The sequence below is a fragment of the Trichogramma pretiosum genome, unplaced genomic scaffold (assembly GCF_000599845.2).
Source record: "Trichogramma pretiosum strain Unisexual culture from Peru unplaced genomic scaffold, Tpre_2.0 scaffold2, whole genome shotgun sequence".
Lineage (NCBI taxonomy): Eukaryota > Metazoa > Arthropoda > Insecta > Hymenoptera > Trichogrammatidae > Trichogramma > Trichogramma pretiosum.
In genome coordinates, this window is record NW_019641687.1 from 1,955,427 (window position 1) to 1,973,544 (window position 18,118).

The 18,118-nt window shown below is 44.4% G+C and overlaps 2 protein-coding genes across 2 annotated transcripts in view; one reads left to right on the plus strand and one right to left on the minus strand.

Moving 5' to 3' along the window:
* Positions 1–18,118, minus strand: part of LOC106655239 — a 51,870-nt gene that overhangs the window by 10,459 nt on the left and 23,293 nt on the right. The gene's annotated exons all lie outside the window — the stretch shown is intronic.
* LOC106655237 lies at positions 10,263–16,669 on the plus strand. The gene is made up of 3 exons (XM_014375537.2): positions 10,263–10,826; positions 11,517–11,615; positions 15,124–16,669. The coding sequence occupies exons 1-3, from the start codon at positions 10,566–10,568 to the stop codon at positions 15,469–15,471; spliced, it is 708 nt and encodes a 235-aa protein (XP_014231023.1). The 5' UTR covers positions 10,263–10,565; the 3' UTR covers positions 15,472–16,669.

An 18,118-nucleotide genomic window follows, 5' to 3' on the forward strand; every position in this document is an offset into this window, starting at 1 on the left:
CTGGGCTGGAAATTACCTTGCATCGGTATGTGCCATATAATCGTGTGACGCGATCAAATACTGCCTCGCGCCAATGTTAATTCTATGAAAATTTAATAATATCGAGTCACAGCGAAATAATAAATAAATCTAAATTCCATTTAGCGCGTATAGTGCGCGCGTATAACGAAAAACGAAAAGTTTATCAGAGTTGAAGTAGGGGGGCGAGGCAAACGTATATTTATATATACGGCATACAGTACGGCTTGGAATCGATTGGCCGAATTAACGAAATAACACACATACTCGCACTCGTTATAACGTATACCTGCTATACGTATAGAGGTATAGGCGCTGTATACACAATTTGAAATCGTAATGGTCAAAAGTATAGGCGCGTCGCGCAGCTCTCTCGTACGATCGCGATAATTGCGAGTAATTTTCATGCCTGCCTAAACTCCGAGCAAACACAAACGATACATTTACTCGTTACGTTGTCTCCCCCATTGAAAAGTCATCGAGAGCATTTCTGCCGGCGTTCGCCTCTTTTTCTCGTGTTTTATCTCTCTCTCGTCAAATGAATAAAAAAAAAAGGAAAATAAAAATATTCGCCATTAAAAGCCGTGCTGGCAGATCGGAGTGCACGTGCATGTGTGTGCTCTGCGAGCTGCAGCATTGTAGAGATCAGTTTACGCTTCAGTCAACCGGAAATAACAAACGTAATACGTGAGCGCGAGACGACGTGTTTGTGCGCGTCGGTGTGTTGTCGCAGGCGCGCACGCTGCATGCAGCCATACGACGTTGCATATATATAGCTGCACACACGATTGCTGCGTGAGCTTTTACCGTCGAGTAATATAGATGTATGTGCGAGAGATCGTATATTCTCTCTCCCTTTCCCTCTCGAGCGTAGTTTTTGGTCTAATTTTTCTCGAAATTGCATGTCGACTGCGCGATTCGATTGTGCCAACGAGAAACGAGCTTTATTCAGCGGGGAGAACAGAAGCAGCAGCAAGAACGAGTCAAAACGACTCGAGACTCGAATCGTTTGCGATAGCTATAGATGCCTTGGCAACTTGTGTAAATCAATTTTGCTCGTGTCTATATGCGCATTGCAATATATATTCGGGTGCGCGCGATATGTATGGAGTCTCTTGAGAGACACCATCGGATATAATGAATTGATAGTGGAGATTTTGAGCAATGGTTATTATTGCAGTGCGCGTCGTGCCAGTCTCTCTCTCTCTCTCTGTGAACTCGGCTCGGAACCCAGTCGTGCAGCAGGATGATTAATAATCATAAGCTGAATCGCGTCGGTTAGATAAGCGCCAAATATAGTCGTCGCGTCGCGGCTTTTTGCAGCTGGACGCTCACCCGAGAGACTAAGCGCGATGAGCGCATAACGCAGATATTTAGCTACGATTCGCGCAGAAACGTCGAGCAAGCCACATTGATCAGCGAATTTGAATTTCTCGCGTCGCGTTTCGTGCTGGCAGATATCTCCGAGCTCGTGCTTGTACGTATTATAACACGACACATGTATACACCTGCGCTTTGAGAAATTGGAAACGGAGAATTTTCTTATCGGCTATATCTCGTGCATATAGGTACGTATAGGTATATGCACGATGACGGACGCGGCACATGCTGCAGCATGTCGTTATGTATACGCGCGTATACGGACTCGACGTGCATGTGCCATTATCGTGAGGAGTTTACGCGCGGCGCGTGCTCCGATGCTGCTCTGCTTATACCGCTGCCGTTGTGCGCTGCTGCTCGGTGCTGCAGCGGCGCGTCAAGGGATGCTGCGCAACAATACGGGTCACGGGACAATTTATATGATCGCTCTTGGTCGCGCGTTGAGCGCAGCTTATCGCGCACACATATACCAACGTACACACATAGGTACAGCATATGTGTAGTAGTAGTAGTAGTAGTAGTAGTAGTAGTAGTAGTAGTAGTAGTAGTAGTAGTAGTAGTAGTAGTAGTAGTAGTAGTAGTAGTAGTAGTAGTAGTAGTAGTAGTAGTAGTAGTAGTAGTAGTAGTAGTAGTAGTAGTAGTAGTAGTAGTAGTAGTAGTAGTAGTAGTAGTCGTGGTCGTGTTACACCGCTGCTGCACTGTTCGGAACGTATACATAGACGCTCGAGAAAGATATGCGATTTCACGTGTTACGCAAACTGCGCGCGAGTGGCACATATGGCGCGAGAACAATTATACTACCGTATACCACATTGCACCGCTAGGGCTAACTTTTGCCTATTAGCTATATATATCTATGCGATGTATATTCTCCTCCTCGAGCCAACTTATCAAAATTTCTTGCGTTTCATTATAGATTCCGCGAGCTGCGCTCCGTTACATATATATAACGCATATCTGTATAGCACATTGGTACATATGGAGTTACTCAAGAGAATCGCGCGCGACGCACACGTGGAAAAGTATGTCAAGAGAAGCTGACAAAACCTTTTGCATAACGCGGATATAGCATCGGCGCCGGCTGACGTGCCTCGCTACAACCGCGAATTAGCCCGTCTAGTTATACACATTTTGCGGTGCGCGCATCCTATTCTCCGCGCGACACAAGCGCGACTCGAGGCAAAGTAAAAAAAAAATAAAGAAAAAAAGGCAACAACGGTGACTTTCATCTTGCCGTGGGTAATAGCTACCTTACCTCGCAAACGAGTGATTTCCTCTTCTACTTAGGCGTTTCCTTTGACTCTAGCACGTCTCTCTTTCTCTCTTTCTTTCTCTGTGTGCGAATCGAATCTTGGTGGGAGTGAAGTGTGCGTGTGTACGTACGTGTACGTGTGTGTGTAATGTAGCGAGCAGAAAATTGTCAATTATATCGTTGGCAAATAAAATAAATCAACACTGAGAGAGACTTTATGTAACTTTTGGAAATTCAACGCGAGAAGCTTTTCATCGAGAAACGTACTAATATTGCGAGCGCGTTAAATGTTGCGCATGATGTAGGACGGGGCCAACGAGGACACTGCGCTCGATTGTCAATATTTATTTCCTACGTAAATTCGGAACATTATTCAAAATTTCTTTCCGTCTTTCTACACGCGCTTCTCATTAAATTATAAATCTTGCCCCGTGTTATATGCAGTACAGCCGCGCGCGGCGGTGGTGGTTTTTACTTTGCACAGCTTGCATTATTCAAAGTAACTGCTCGCCGAGGCGCATTACATGTAGCTCGAGAGAAAGAGAGAGAGAGAGAGAGAGAGAGAGAGAGAGAGAGAGAGAGCAAACTTTTAGCCCGCAAAATTGGCCGCTTGTACACGACTTTTTTTTCAGGCCCCGCGCCGTACTTAGAGTCTTTAGAGTCGAAATTTATTATCATGTCGGGAGATAAGGTAGTGTACGTAATATGGAAACTTTGGTGTCACATACAAATTGAGTAGCTCCGTCCAGGAGTGAGAGGAAAAAAGGCCGCGTCGCGCCTTCTGCTATTAAAAGAAAACATTCGTTACTCGTTTCCATTAGTACGTCGACGCTCGCGCATACATAACTACGACGATGGCGACGCGACGACGACGACAAAGAGCAACATACTTTTTTTTTCAACTCGTGCATGCCGTGTGCGACCTATTATTGCACAGCTTTCATAAATAATTGCCCGTCCACGAGAACTGCATCAGACATTAAAACGGGTAGAAAAAAGGTTGGAAGCCCCGCGCGCAATTCATATCATAACCGATTGGCGCGTTGGCGCGTCTATAATGCCGCTGCGACTCTCTTTCTCTCTCTCTATCTCTCTGTATAAAAGCCTCCGATAGCGGAGGCTAAAAAAAGACGCGAAGCAATTACAATGGCATTACATGTATTAATCAAAGTCGTATACAATCGATCGGCGCGACTGAGCGAACCCATTTTCCTCGTCTCGCAATATGTATGTACACGCGCGCATAAAAGCTTGCAATTTGTATCCTCACTCTGCGCCTCTGCTATAATGTATATATCGATTATATATATATACACACTGCATTCGCACACATTTATGTACAATCTATGTGCTAGCGAACGAAACTCGTTCACCTTAAAATGTGTACCTGCGAGTTTATGAAATGAATAATGGCTTCGTTAATTGCGTTCAAATGAGTGCACACACGAGCGCACGCTGCAACTGGCTACATTTAGAATTGAAGAGGATTGCAAATTTAATTAGTTTAGTTGGCCAAAGTCTGACGGAGTGTAGCGCACGGCGCGTGCATGCGGCAGCAGTAGCAGCAGCAGCAGCAGAGAAGAGGCAGGTCCGGAGATTACGATGCAATCACCTTAAAAACCCGGCCAGGAAAATGAATCGAAGCAGCAGCAGCAGCTAGCAACGCGATGCTGCGACGGCTGAGGGGAAGAAAGAGGGAAAATTTCCCAATTGAAAAGAAATTGCGATGAATGAGGATCGAAGGAAAAAAGCCCTCTCCGAGTAGTTCCTGATTGAAAAAAACCGCGTGTATATATGTCAGCGTCACGCAGCGCCTGCGATAATAAATTATTCGCAGGTGTTTGCGCGCTTAGACGCTTGTAAAGGAGTTTCGACTTTTGATGCGCGTATACATATAATATCGAAGGTTAATGTTACACACTTGTGAGTCGTCGATGATGTCACGGGTTTTGTGTTTTGACAACTACGCGATCCGTGAGCGCGTCCTTGACTCTCGTTCGTCTGCGAGACCAAGACGCGCTCCGACCAGCGCAATAAAAGCATAAATATACTGGATGGACTGGCCGAGCGAGTCTCGAGGCGGATCTTCTCGGTCGAATCCGACGCGTCGTATTAGTATGTATACATGCCTCGAGAGGCCTGTCCGGCTGAAACTTTACCGCGCATTCAGCGAATTGGCGCAGAAAAAATTCAAAATCTCGCCTCCTCACACATACACGCAGGCAAACACGTCCGAACGGCGTCGCATAAAAGTTTTAGCCATAGTTGAATGTGCGTCGGTCTCGGACCGCACGATATAAACACGTATAGTCGGCAGGTATAGTCATGCCATCATTAATTCAGCAGCCAGCACCGTGTAAAATAAACGAGCGTATGCGGGGCATAAATCGAAGAGCACGCCTAGCACCATCTATGGCAAGTATGGCTGAAGGAGCTGTGGTGAGACACTCCTCAGAAGCTCTACTTCACATAAGTCTCATTGGAGAGCCGACAATTTTAAAAATGTTTCGCTCGATGAATTTTGAATTTTATACATTTCTAATGAGTTTTTCCTATTGCTTATATTGAGCACTACATGCAAAAGATTATCTGAAAATTTTTGTCCTCTCAAAATTTAATCCGTAAAACCCATTAATTTTCAATGAAGGTTGCATGTTAAAGAACCTAAATTAAAATTTAGTACGTTTACATCGATTTGATTATTGAAAAATAATTAAAGGCGTTGTAAAAAAACATTTATGAGTTTTAAATCTGGAAATTAGTTCTCGTAATTTATTTGATGTTCATCGGGTCACAAATCGAAATTTTCTTATGTGTTGTGCGATAAATGTTTACATTATGGCTCGAGTCTACTCATCTGTAGAATAAGTAATTCGAGAAAATAGAGCCCCGCAGCGAGTTTCGTTTCGTTCAGTACACGTTATATTCGTGTAAAGAGTGAAAGTTTTAGAATCATACGCTACTCGATTTGACTTTGTGCATAACGATGGCGAACGACGAAGGGCGTGAGGAAAGCCAAAAGAAGAGATTTAAGCATGCGGAGCACTTTGATAACGTCTATTCAGAAAATTTAAAGAGCTTACGAGAAAAGGTCAATTGGAATAACGTAGCTGAGCGAACACAATTTCTTTTCGATTTTTATGACTTAATTAGCAATTGGGGAGGCAGACTTCCAAATCTCCGGGACATTTTTCGTCCCGAAGAAATTGATTGGCTTCTCATAGAAGACGTGGAGAACTACATCGCCGATCATAGCAACGGAATTCCACTCATCGAGTTTGTGATCATGACCGGCTATGAGGACGAGCACGAGCTCATAATTGATGAAAACGGCGAGCCACGTTTACGTCGCACCACAGCAGTGCATATTGTTTCTAGACAAATTACGTTACCTACTAAAAATATACTAGATGAAGATGAAGATGAAGATGAAGATAGAGAAGGAAGTGAACCTAGTACAGGTGAAGATGAAGATGGAGATAAAGAAGAACGTGAACCTAATACAGATAAAGATGAAGATGGAGAAGAACGTAAACCTAATTATGATGAATTATGCAAGTACTTCGATATCGCCCATACTCTATTCAAAATTTACAACAGATTCGAGGCGAACTACATCGATGACGCCAACATCACGCATTTCCACGTGGCCTGCATGAGCGGCTGTCACACCGTCGTCGAGAAATTCCTCGAGCTCGGCCAGGATCCCAATTGCGGGTACGACTCAATCGAAATCCCGCTACACTTGGCTGTGGACTTTGCCCACCAGAGAGTGACGGAAACGCTGCTGAGAAGCGACATCATAGATCCGAATATAACCAACTCTTCAGGAACGACAGCTCTGCACTATATTTGCATCAATTATGGTGACCAATATGATTTGGCGAAGCTATTCTTCGATATCAATGACGAAAAAGGTCGGGAGGTGCAAGTTGATGCCAAGGACGAGTGGGACGAGACTCCGCTGCAGTTAGCTCTGAAGTTCGACAGATGGAAGTTGGCCAAGTTGCTGCTGGAAAGAGGCGCCGAGCCGTATTTGGACGACAATGCCGGCGGACCCTCTTGCCTGCATGTTATTTGCGACCCAGCCAATGATGACTTGGTGGAGGAGATACTCAGGATCTGCGGCGAAAGAGAAAATCCCGTGCCGCTCGACGGTACGGACAAGCTGGAAAACACGCCATTGCACTTGGCTATGCAACACGGCAACAAGAGGGTCGCATCGTGGCTGCTGGAAGAAGGGGCCAATCCAAATGTACCCAATAAAAAGGGATTGACTCCTTTGCACATTATTTGCATGCGTGACAGCGACGACCCTGAATTGGCGAGGATGTTGATTGAGCTCAGCAACAGCTATTACCATCCAGTGCAGATCGAAGCCAAGGATAAGTTGGGTCGGAGACCGATAGACTTTGCTGTAGACAAGAACAATGACAACTTGGTAAAATTTCTGCGGGATCGTGGCGCCAGTTCGGATGCTATCGAACCACAGATTCCTATGAACATTATGGTGACTCTGGTGGTAGTCCAGTTGATTGTATATTGGATGATGCATAGGTTGATGCGAGATCGGGATCGGATACCTCCACGCTGAGTACGGATTGGTCAAAAAGTTAGCGGGTCTTGACGAATGTTAATATGGTAACGAGGAGTTTGGGAGAAAAGCGAAATAATAATGATAACTCCGAAACCGTCGCTCTACGACCCAATTTCATCACGACCCGAAAAGGCGAAATAACTAGTTACGCATAAGGAATAAAATAAAAAATGATTGAGAAACTAATAGAGATTTATAACGTATTAAATTGGTAGCTCCACGACAAAAGTTAGCGATATGAGCTATCCTTAAAAATAAGAAACTAACAAGTTTTATTAATGTATATATTTTTTAGACTCAATTCGATGTGTGTAAAGGTACAAATGGTCGAATTTCGACATTTTTTTAACGTTAATTCTACTATTATTTCTACATATTAATTACATATAGATCTACTATATGTATAATTATTAACATGTGAAAATAAAAAATATTTGAAGATCAAACATTCGAAAACAGTAGTATATTTTATTCGTCCAACATGAAAATCGAAAATATAAATTTTTGCACAATTAAACAACCACAATAATTTTAGAACTTTTTATTCGAATTGGCAAGACATTTTTTATCTCTATCGTTAAATAGATGGATAGCTAACGAAACTTTTTTGATATTGATTGACGGTCCCATTTTCAAAGAGGTTATTCTACGGAAGGAACAACTCACACATATATATATAGAGACGTGTGTCACAAACTCAGTCTAGTATAAAAATATATTATCAAAATCTGCGACAAACAACTGCTTGTGAAAATATAATTTTAATTGATCACAGAGCTTCTTCTATAATTGGGAATTTTAAACTAGTTATCTTCAAGCAATTTTATTATCCCACTTCATAATTTACTTGTTCATAATTAGATGCTCAATGAACTTCCAATGAAGGTATTTCGGTTCTTAAAATGCTATTAATAAACAGCTGTGATAGTAATGATATCGAAGTCTTTTGTCCACTTTTCAAACAAATTGTGATTTTCAAAGCAGCAAATTAGATCGTTAATATTTACAGTATCCATCGTTCAAACTATGTGAATTGCTAAAAGCGAAATGATAAGCGCATGTGACCATTCTAGTGAGCATTGATACATGAAAAAATCTTTTTTATGAATAAAATATGCCAACGTTGGCGAATTCACAGTCCCTGCTATAATAGTCTGGCTCTTTTCTTTCACTTCTCTGTTTCTCTCTCTTATGCTTGTTTTTTGTCTCTCTTTCTCTGTTATGCTTGGAGCGCGTGTTGGACGGAAAATTGAAAATGTACCTGATAATAGGCAAAATCAAAATTATCAACGTACGCGAATTCGCCAAACAAATGCGAAACGTGTGCAGGTGTAGAATCCAGGCGCAACGTTGAGATATCTCAGGAGCCGCGTGTGCAACACTGGAGATAGTGATATTTCCGGGAAAATGGAAATACGCCGTGGTGCCGCGCCGTGCGAAATTGCAATTTAAATGAGAGGAATGCGGGGAAGATATTCGTGAAGCCGATGTTGCTCGGCTGCTCAGGGCGCGCGGATCGCATCCCTTATACCCGCCACGTTCGCCATTATACTATCAAAAATGTAAAGTAGTTCATTTCCCTCGAGTACATTATGTATGTATGGGGTGAGGAAGAGAAGGAGGAGGAGGTGAATATAAAAAAAGCCACGAGCTATATATCGCAGTTATGGCTATGGTGAAATATCTGAATTCGAAACAACGAGCTGTGAAATAGAATAAGCGCGTCGCGCGGACCAGAGTCGCAAAAAAATTCCATTATATAGTTTCTGACGCGCACGCGGGCTTCCACATACACACACTACACAACACACGTACATAGATTCATTTACAGTAAATCGCAATTCGCATGAGCGACGAACGTGTGTGTGTGTGTGCACTATATACTGTATGTAACAACACGTAGTATGTGTGTAAGCTTGTCTCGAGCGTCAGAGCTGCAATGTATAGGATTCTCGGGCGACGTCTATGCGCGCGCGCGCGTGAGTTTTCATTTTTCGCGACTTGGATTTATGATCTTGGAGTCGACGCGACAACGACTTCGGCTCTTTGTTGGCGTTATTTCGCTACAGTCGACGCGAGAGCCCGACGACAGTCTCTATATACGTATGTGCATGTTGTGTTTTTTTTTCTCTCTCTCTTTCTCGCGTCGACCAAGGGTAGTGTGTATACAGGTACATACATGTGAGTGTGTGATGTAGAGAAAGAGGAAATTACATTTTTGTCGCACTCGTCCGCGGAAATGAAAGGTCGAGTGTTAAATCGGGTCAGTCGAGCTCTAGCTAGCTCCCAGAGCTTTTCGGCTCACTCTCTCTCTGGCTCTCTGCGTTGTGCTGCGCGAGGGGGGCGGGGTGGCTTTCAAAGCTCGGTACTCGAGATGAGATAAAGCGACAACGACAAAAAAAAAGTAGGCAGGCAGGCAGGCAGGCAACAGAAAAAAAGGCGCAGAAATTAGCATTGAATAAGTCACGCTCGTCTCGATTAATCACTCCGCTGCGCGGCATATTATATAGTCGGATCGCATCTACTATTCCAGTCTAGTGTTAAATGACACGCCTCTGGCGCGAGCGAGCGAGAGAGCTGCAGCACAGAACGGGGAACGTGTAAAAATCGACGCACGTGCTCGGACATTTAGCAGCGGAATGAGCGCGGCACAGTTGCAAAAAAAAGCTCTCGTCGGCTTCCTCTCTTTCTCGCTCTCCCGCTCGCATGCATGTGCACGCGGCGGCGGCGGCGGCGGAGGCTCGAGCGTCGTCGTCGTCGTCGTCATCGTCATCGCGTGTGCGGCAGCGCGCGCACTTATTGCGCGTTCGGGGGATAGAACTGATAAATATATATACGTGTATGTATCGGTGCGATGCTCGTGTGCGATTATATACATGTGTATTCGAGCGCATATATAACACATGTAGCTCGCTTGCTGTACATGTGTGATCTACACGCATACACAGAAAGAGAGAGAGAGGAGGCGCGTATTCAAGTGCAAAAGACCCAAGTCGAGAGGCGCTCGCTCGCGTGGACTACATGCAAAGCACGCGAGCCGTTCGCACGTATACAGAGAGCCGTGGCGGCGCAGCTTTCTCACTTCTCGACGCTGCTGCTGCCTCAGTGTCTTTTCAGCTACAATCGCTTGGCTCGCACGCGCATATATGCACTTTCGTGTGTGCTCTAGTCTGTGCCACAGCTGCTGCCACTGCTAGGCCATTCGATCGACGATAGTTGTCGCTCGTCGCCCTGTCCAAGCTCGTCTCGTCGCTTGGCACTTGATAGTTTTCCCACGCAGTAGCATTAAAGCAGTCGAAGCAGTGCAAGTTTGACAAAATGTCGAAGAAAACCGACACCAGCTTCATTGTTTACAAGATTTTGACGCCGGAGCACGTGAAGGAGGCGACGCATCTGCAGATCGAGTCGTCGTTCCAGGAATGCCTGACCATCGGCTTCGGCATCGCCGACATACCCGGTGGCACCGACGCCGAGGGCTTCGAGGCGCTTTTGCGCAGCATCGTCTTGGACGGCTTCAGCATCGGAGCTTTCGACAGCAAGAGCGGCCAGCTGGTCGGCGTGTGCTTCAACAAGATGCATGTAAGTCTCGCGCGACGCATTCTCTATTATTTCCCTCTCTCTATCTTCGCATACCTGTCCTAAGCTCTTACTCGGGCTAGATCAGCGCGATCGGTGCGTTTATTTATAGAAATTTGACAGAGAGCCGCGTGGCTAGCCAGCGTCTCTCTCTCTCTCTATGTTTGTGTTGTGTCTCTACTACGCCGCGAAGTTTACGAAATTCGGCGCAGCGTCTCTCTACGCGCTGTCTATACTAGTTTCTGCCGAGTTATTTGCGCGAATCGGCCAATTAACATTGAAAATAAAAGATGAGTTAGAGACGTGTAAGCAGCGACAGATACGAAAATATTTGCCAATATATACCGCGTGCACGTATACGAGAGAGTGCGAATATAAACGAGCGAATATAAAGCAATATGCAAAAGATAACACACAGATGAGCTAGCATGTGCACGCGTTTGTACATGCAAAAATAAGCGAATATTTTATCGGCGCGCGATGTCTGGGATGATTGTTAAACATGCCAATTCTTGACACCCGACGTTGTACGCGATCGCTCGTGTTTCTTTTTTTCTGCTTTACAATTTTATATATTATTATTGCCGCTCCGAGCTTGGCAAAATATTATTGTCGAGAGCGAGCTACCGAATATGATTTACCTACGGCTCTATAGCTATAACAAGGCTTGTTGACATTTATTATTGTTTACAGAACAAAGTCGAGAGGGACAATCCAGCACCACTGGAAGAAAGCGTCGAGGAAAACATGAAGCATCCGGCGACTCTCGATCTCATGAGTTTTATTTTCAAGGTATTTCCCATGGATATATACGCTCGTACGCGCTCCGTCATCCCGTGTACTACGACTCGGTAATCCCGTGACGCGCGACGACGACGACGACGACGACGTAGATGCGAATTATCGGCTGACGCGCAAATCGAGTCGCAGTCGAGTTTTACCCGTTGCGTGTACAGCAGAGGTCATCGACCCCTGTACATACCGTGTACTTGGACGCACTGCAACGATCACGCATAACTCGTCATTCGAGTTTTCGCTATAGGCTATAGTGCACGATCCGCGGTCACGGTGGTGTGTATCGCATTGAAACGAAACTCGCGCGAGGGGAAAAAAAGTCGAGCGTACACCGCCGAGTATAAAACGCAGATGTGCAGCTGCAGCAGCGAGACTGCGTACGTTAATGGGACGACGAGTAGGCGATATCAGTGTGCCCCTGAAGCGATCGCATAATATAATATAATCCCTCTCTCTATGCTTCTCGCGCACACACTCCCCCTTTTACGCGCGAGCGCGAGCTTTAATCAAGAGACAAATAGATGATCCTTGATTGAAACGATGAAGTAGGGCAGCGGGTCAATATCACGCTTCTCTCGTCGACGTTGGCGACACGCGCTTCGTATTATGTGTGTGCCCGTGCAGCCTGTGTAAGTGTGGGTACTGGATGCCGTGCAGTACGAGTGCGGTCGTGCGCGCGCGCATCGCTCTAAAAGATCACCTTTGATTCTTCCGTTTCGCGCGATATCGAGGCGCGAACTTGCGAGCGCGACGAGCACAACCGACTACTTACTACCCGCGTCTATGTCATTGTCATCGATGCAAGAGCCGCCGCGTAAATCAGAAGAACTTTTCAATTACGTCGATTGGCGCGAGCCGAGCTCCGTCCGCCTATGATTATGATTAATCAGATGTTTATGAAGGAACTGATATTCATATGTCCGCGTATCCTTGACACTTTTCTCTGGTTTTATAAGGTGTCGATTGGTTATCGCATATCTCGCTCTCTCGGTACAGAGTTGAAAAAAAAAAAAATATTAAAAAAAAAAGAACAGAAGAAAAAAATAATCGGGCATATCGATAATCGAGATCATCGCGGAGCTCTTATATTGTAATTGATACGCATATTTTTTCTCCCCTTCCAGTAGATATCGTACTATATACCTCGCGCGTATTATATACTCTATAGCAGCATGAAAAGCGAGGCGTGTTGATCACGTGCTCCACGCTGTACATTTTTCCTCTATCGGTGGAATAACAAAATATTTAGTGATTTCAATTTCTTCATTCATAGGAATGAGCTTGCGCGCATACTTGGCAAATTCAAACTTCTTTTTTTTCTCTGCGTGCATAAAATTCAGTGCGCTCATTAGTTTGGCGAAGAATTTCATCGGGAAATTTTTCAATTCACCGATACGCGCATGCCACCGCTGCTGCTGCTGCAGCAAAGAAATCGCCGCGATAACAGCCGACTAGGTCGATTATACGTATATATATTTTGCCAACTTTTTTGCTCGTAAAAGCCCCCAAGTGCCACGATATATATATCGGTACGGCGAAAGGTGCGAATACAATCAGCGACTATACACGCGGTGCCGATAAGGACACACTCCGGCAGCAGCAGCGGCAGCGGCACAGCAAGCGATCCAAAGTCCCAATTGTGTGCCGCCTGCAGCTCGTGTTTATCCCGTCACGTTGTCCGAGGTGATAAGAAAAGCGCGACAGGAAGGGAGTTACGGGATAGTAACGTCTAGCCGTGCGCGTGTATAGCGTATAGCCTATAGCGTACGTGTATAGAGCCGCTCCGCATACATACGCCAGTATAACAGAGCCCTGCACTCTGTGTGTGTGTGTGTGTGTGTGTGTGTGTGTGTTGTCGCGGGTGGCAATCAAAGGAAAAGGTCACGCGTGCACACGGTAAATCGTGCCGACAATGTTTCCGTGACTCGTTTCGCGCGCGGCGGCGGCAGCGGCTCTCTCCTATCTCAATGGCGCAATTTCGTTATCGCGAAACACACGCGCATATGTCATTTGGGTTGATTGACCGGATCTTTGCTTACTCCGCTGTTCTTTTTTTTATTTTTTTTTTCTTACACTTGCAACTGTAGCTAATATAATTGCGCGCGCGCTTGCAGCTGCAGCATGACGTCTCGCGTCGCTGAAGTAGCGTGAAAAATATATCGACCAGCGTGACCGGGACGTAACCCGGTAGTAATGACGTATAAATAATCGATTACGCGGGCGAGCTCGTGCGTACGCACGCACTTATATAGTAGCCAATTGAAATTAGAACATTAAGTCGCGGAATAATGCAAATAATGGAGCACTGCAGATAAGCTCCTCAATACGTTGTTGCACGCGCGTACGTAGTGTTATATTTATTGCGCGGAGGGGGCTGCTGCTGCTGCTGCTCTCCTGCGCACAGCATCTAATGCATTATTTATCGGGGGGAGATATATATTAACCGGACTGCCCGATCCCGAGAGCCGAGCGTTAATTACCCGAATTTTTGCATTCGATCGGTCGTCGCTATCGGCGATATATAAAATTTTCAATTCGATTGAGCGTAAAGATCGGATTACTCAATGCAGCATTGGCCAGGCTCTCGGACGCATTATATGCACGCTCACCTAATCGATTTGAATACATTAAAAAGAATTCAAATGTTGCGTGTACTTTGCGTTATTTGCCTATCGACACGCCGTGATCGATGCTCGTTATTACCTTTAATTTGAGAGAGCGAGCGAGGAGAGAAAAAGAAGTAGAAAAAAAAAGATCGACTTCGATTCGCTAATGAGTCGCTGATTCGTATCTTCCGTTTTAATGCTAATCTGGTAGCTAATTAATTGTATTTTACACGCGCGAGCGAGCGCCTACGTAGATATATTATGTACAAAATGTATACATGCATGTACACGAACAATAATATACATACGTACGTACGTACCTGCCGACCGCACATATCGCGCATACGCAGGATATGTACAAAGGTTGAGACGTTCGGGGAGATACCCGCGCGCAGGTATCGCGCTTACGCATTTTCGTCGGCGTACACGCCCAATGCAAGGTCGAGCTCGCATTCTCGGATATAGCTCATATACATACTCGCCGTCACACGTAGTCCACCTTTCACCTGCGTGTACGGGATTCTCCTCCTTGTTTGCCTATCGGTCTCTCCTTTGCCGAACGAGTCGCCACAGCTTTTTTTCCTCTCTCGCGTATCGTAATAATAATAGCTTGTGTATACATGTGCGTGGCGCAGAGCCCGGGAGAGAGAGATAAACGATGTAATTCATGGACTTGCCTGCTAGAGCTTGAAACATTACAACTGTTACACGATGTAATTTACAACGATTATGCCATTATAAGTAGTCGGCATTATGCGAGCCAATTAGTCACTAGCCGCGCGATTATAAATAGCATTTAAAAATCAGATCGCACCTGCTTAGACTTGCAAAAAAAATCACGATAATCGATATATGTGAAAAAAAATCGTTTCATACGTGTGTATGTGCTCTTATTGCAGATCGAGGGGAGTGTAGACCTTTACGAGCTGTACAACGTGTCGCAGGCGCTGGAGATATTCTATATCGGCGTGGACTCGCGCTATCGGCGCTACGGCATCGCGCGGAATCTGATTCGCGCGAGCCTCGAGCAGGCGCGCAAAATAGCCCGCGAGCTGCGCGTCACCGAGCCGGACATCGCCTACGCCGTGTTCACCTCCAACTACAGCCAGGCCTTGGCCGAGAAATTCGAGTTCGAGTGGCTGTCGGGCATACGCTACGACCAGTACAAGTGCTACGACGGCAAGCTCATGAGCGATCGCATCGGCCCGGTCCATCAGACCGCCCGCCTGGGCGCTCGTCGCCTCTGATCACGACGATTATGAGCATACGCAGCTACACACACACACGGACACACCTAATTTTGTTTTGTATATATAATCCATAGTTTAGCATTTAAATTTTCATATATTCACACAGAGAGGCAGCGAGAGTCGAGTCTGGTATTTTGTGTATTCGCAAATACGGACGCGCGCGAGTATGACTGAAAATAATGGAAAATCTCTGTATAATTTATAATATGCGCATGTGAGCGAGTACATACGTGTACGAAAGTGCCGCACAAGCTCGTCCGCGGACATAATAGAAACTGTTTATAATCGAGATTAATAATTTTCATTCGAGTGAGCGTGCTTTGTCTAATTTTATATAATTTCCTTTGCGTAGTCCAAGCGTATAATCTTCTCTTTTAACACTTACGGATATACTGCATGCATCTGCGTTTGTTCATACTTCTTCTTTTATTTTTGCGCTGTAAAATTACGTTTTTATTCTTCAAAGGAAAAAAGTACGACGCCAGCTAAAAGCAATCAAGTACTCTAAATCCCTTTTTACAACTAAAACGCGCGCGGGCGTGTGCCTTTTTTTGCGCATAGTGTCTTGCGACTACGTTGCGAGCTAAAATTATACTCACTATTCACGTAAGCATTAAATTTTTACTGTTTCACTCGTTACGCAATGTACAAAAAAAAAAGGAAAAATTTAAACTACGCTTATTTAAATATTTTAGTTTGAAACGCCTCTTACTCGAGAGCTCGCGTATGCTAATGACCTGCGACTACAAAATTGACTTTTCAGCGTAAATATCTCGAATCTACGGCGTACTTCACAGTTGTAGTTCTGGTAAATGATAGTCAAGCAAAATCTAAGATCTAATTGAATGTTCAAAGAACATGATGTATTGTCCTCGTTATGTGCGTGTAACCGAGCGTGTAAGAACGACAAGAAAAAAAAAATCTCCGAAACAATAGTTTTTGTTCAATTGTGCAAAAACAAAACACGAATTCATCGCACAAGCGATCAGCTATGTACAAAAAGTATTTAAAAAATTAGAATAATAATTACGAGAATGTATGTGTCATCTTATTGTTTGTTCATGTATATATAACGATATACACACACATTGTTGCTAAGAAAACGTTATGTATAACATAATATAATAATATGTGTTATATCCCTGTATTTTTTGCTATGTTTCGAATGCTTAATAAATCGCCCTTGATAATTGTATATTTGCATTATTATCTGTTACGATGCACTGAATCATCGGTCGCGCGTCGCGCGGTCAATTTATCGCATTTGTTACATTTATCTCGATCAAATCGAAACGATTTGATAAATGACTTTTCACGGCAGGCATTGACATCATCGCCGCATACACATATATGTGCCTTATGCCTCGCGCCGCGCGTTGTAATTTTATCGATGAATTTTCATTAAACTCAACGTCATCGCTTGATTAAAAGCGATCAAAAATGCTTATTCTCAATTCTATTATTCAAATGAAACGAGGCTATTGCAAGGCCCAAGGAAAACATTTTGCTTTTCTCACGTATGCAGCCAGAGAGAGAAACAGAAAGAACGACAAGCAGCCATAAAGAAGATACGTGGACGATGTGTCTATCATTTTTTTGGTTTCTCTTCCTCGGAAATGTATCAGTCAAAATAACGCGAGCGAGAGGACGAGTCGCCGGTAAAAAAATATCGCGCAAACCATTATTTATCGGAGAGGTAGAGCAGAGAGAAAAAAAGCCACTTCTAGCCTCTCTTGTCACTCATATATAGATATAAGCCACAAACAGCAGCAGCAGCAGGGTAGGTAGAGCAGAAAAGACAAAAGCCTGGGGGTGTTGCTGCTTGTGCCGTGGCACGATATCTATAGGCACGATCGAATAATGCCGCAACGGCTGCGATGAATGGTCTCTGGCACACTGGATAAACCGTTTTTTTTCCTTTCCACTCGGATGCGCTTTATATATTTTTTTTCCTTTCCTTACAAATGCATTTGTTGGTCTGATTATCGTACCTTTGTTTTACGTGATGGAGTATTTTCCGCTGCATTATATTTTGCTATCTCGGTACTATAATATAACGCGCAATAAGTCTGTTATTGAACGGGAGCGAATGATATCTACTTTACGCGCGAATCAATTGAAATGATGATTGGAAGATGACTTGAAATTGTCCCCTCGTATTTTCATAAATAAATGTATTTGTCCTTACTCGGTGAACTTTTCGACGAAAGGTTGATACGCATCGATGGAGTATATAGAAGAGATGAAAATATCGAGGGTAAAGAAAAAAGTAAAAAAAAAAAAGTTGTGTCTCAAAATAATATCCCTTTCGGGCTTAATAGCTTTTCATCCTCGCTCGTTAAATTGGATATAAGCTTTTAGTCATGAAAAGGGAGGTAGAAAAGTGGATAAGACCGAACGGGAAGCAAGAAGGTGAGATAATGCAGCACACTTCACGGTCATTTAATTACCAAGCGTAAAAAGGTGCTATATAATAGTAACTATCTGGATATTTGCTATCCTGCCGAGTTACGCAGACATACGGCCAGACGTTCGTTCGTACACACACACACACACACACGTGCACACGTTTATATTTTTTTTGTGTGTGCTCGCAGGTATATATATATGGCGCGCATCTAGGATGTATAAATGGGTGGGGTGG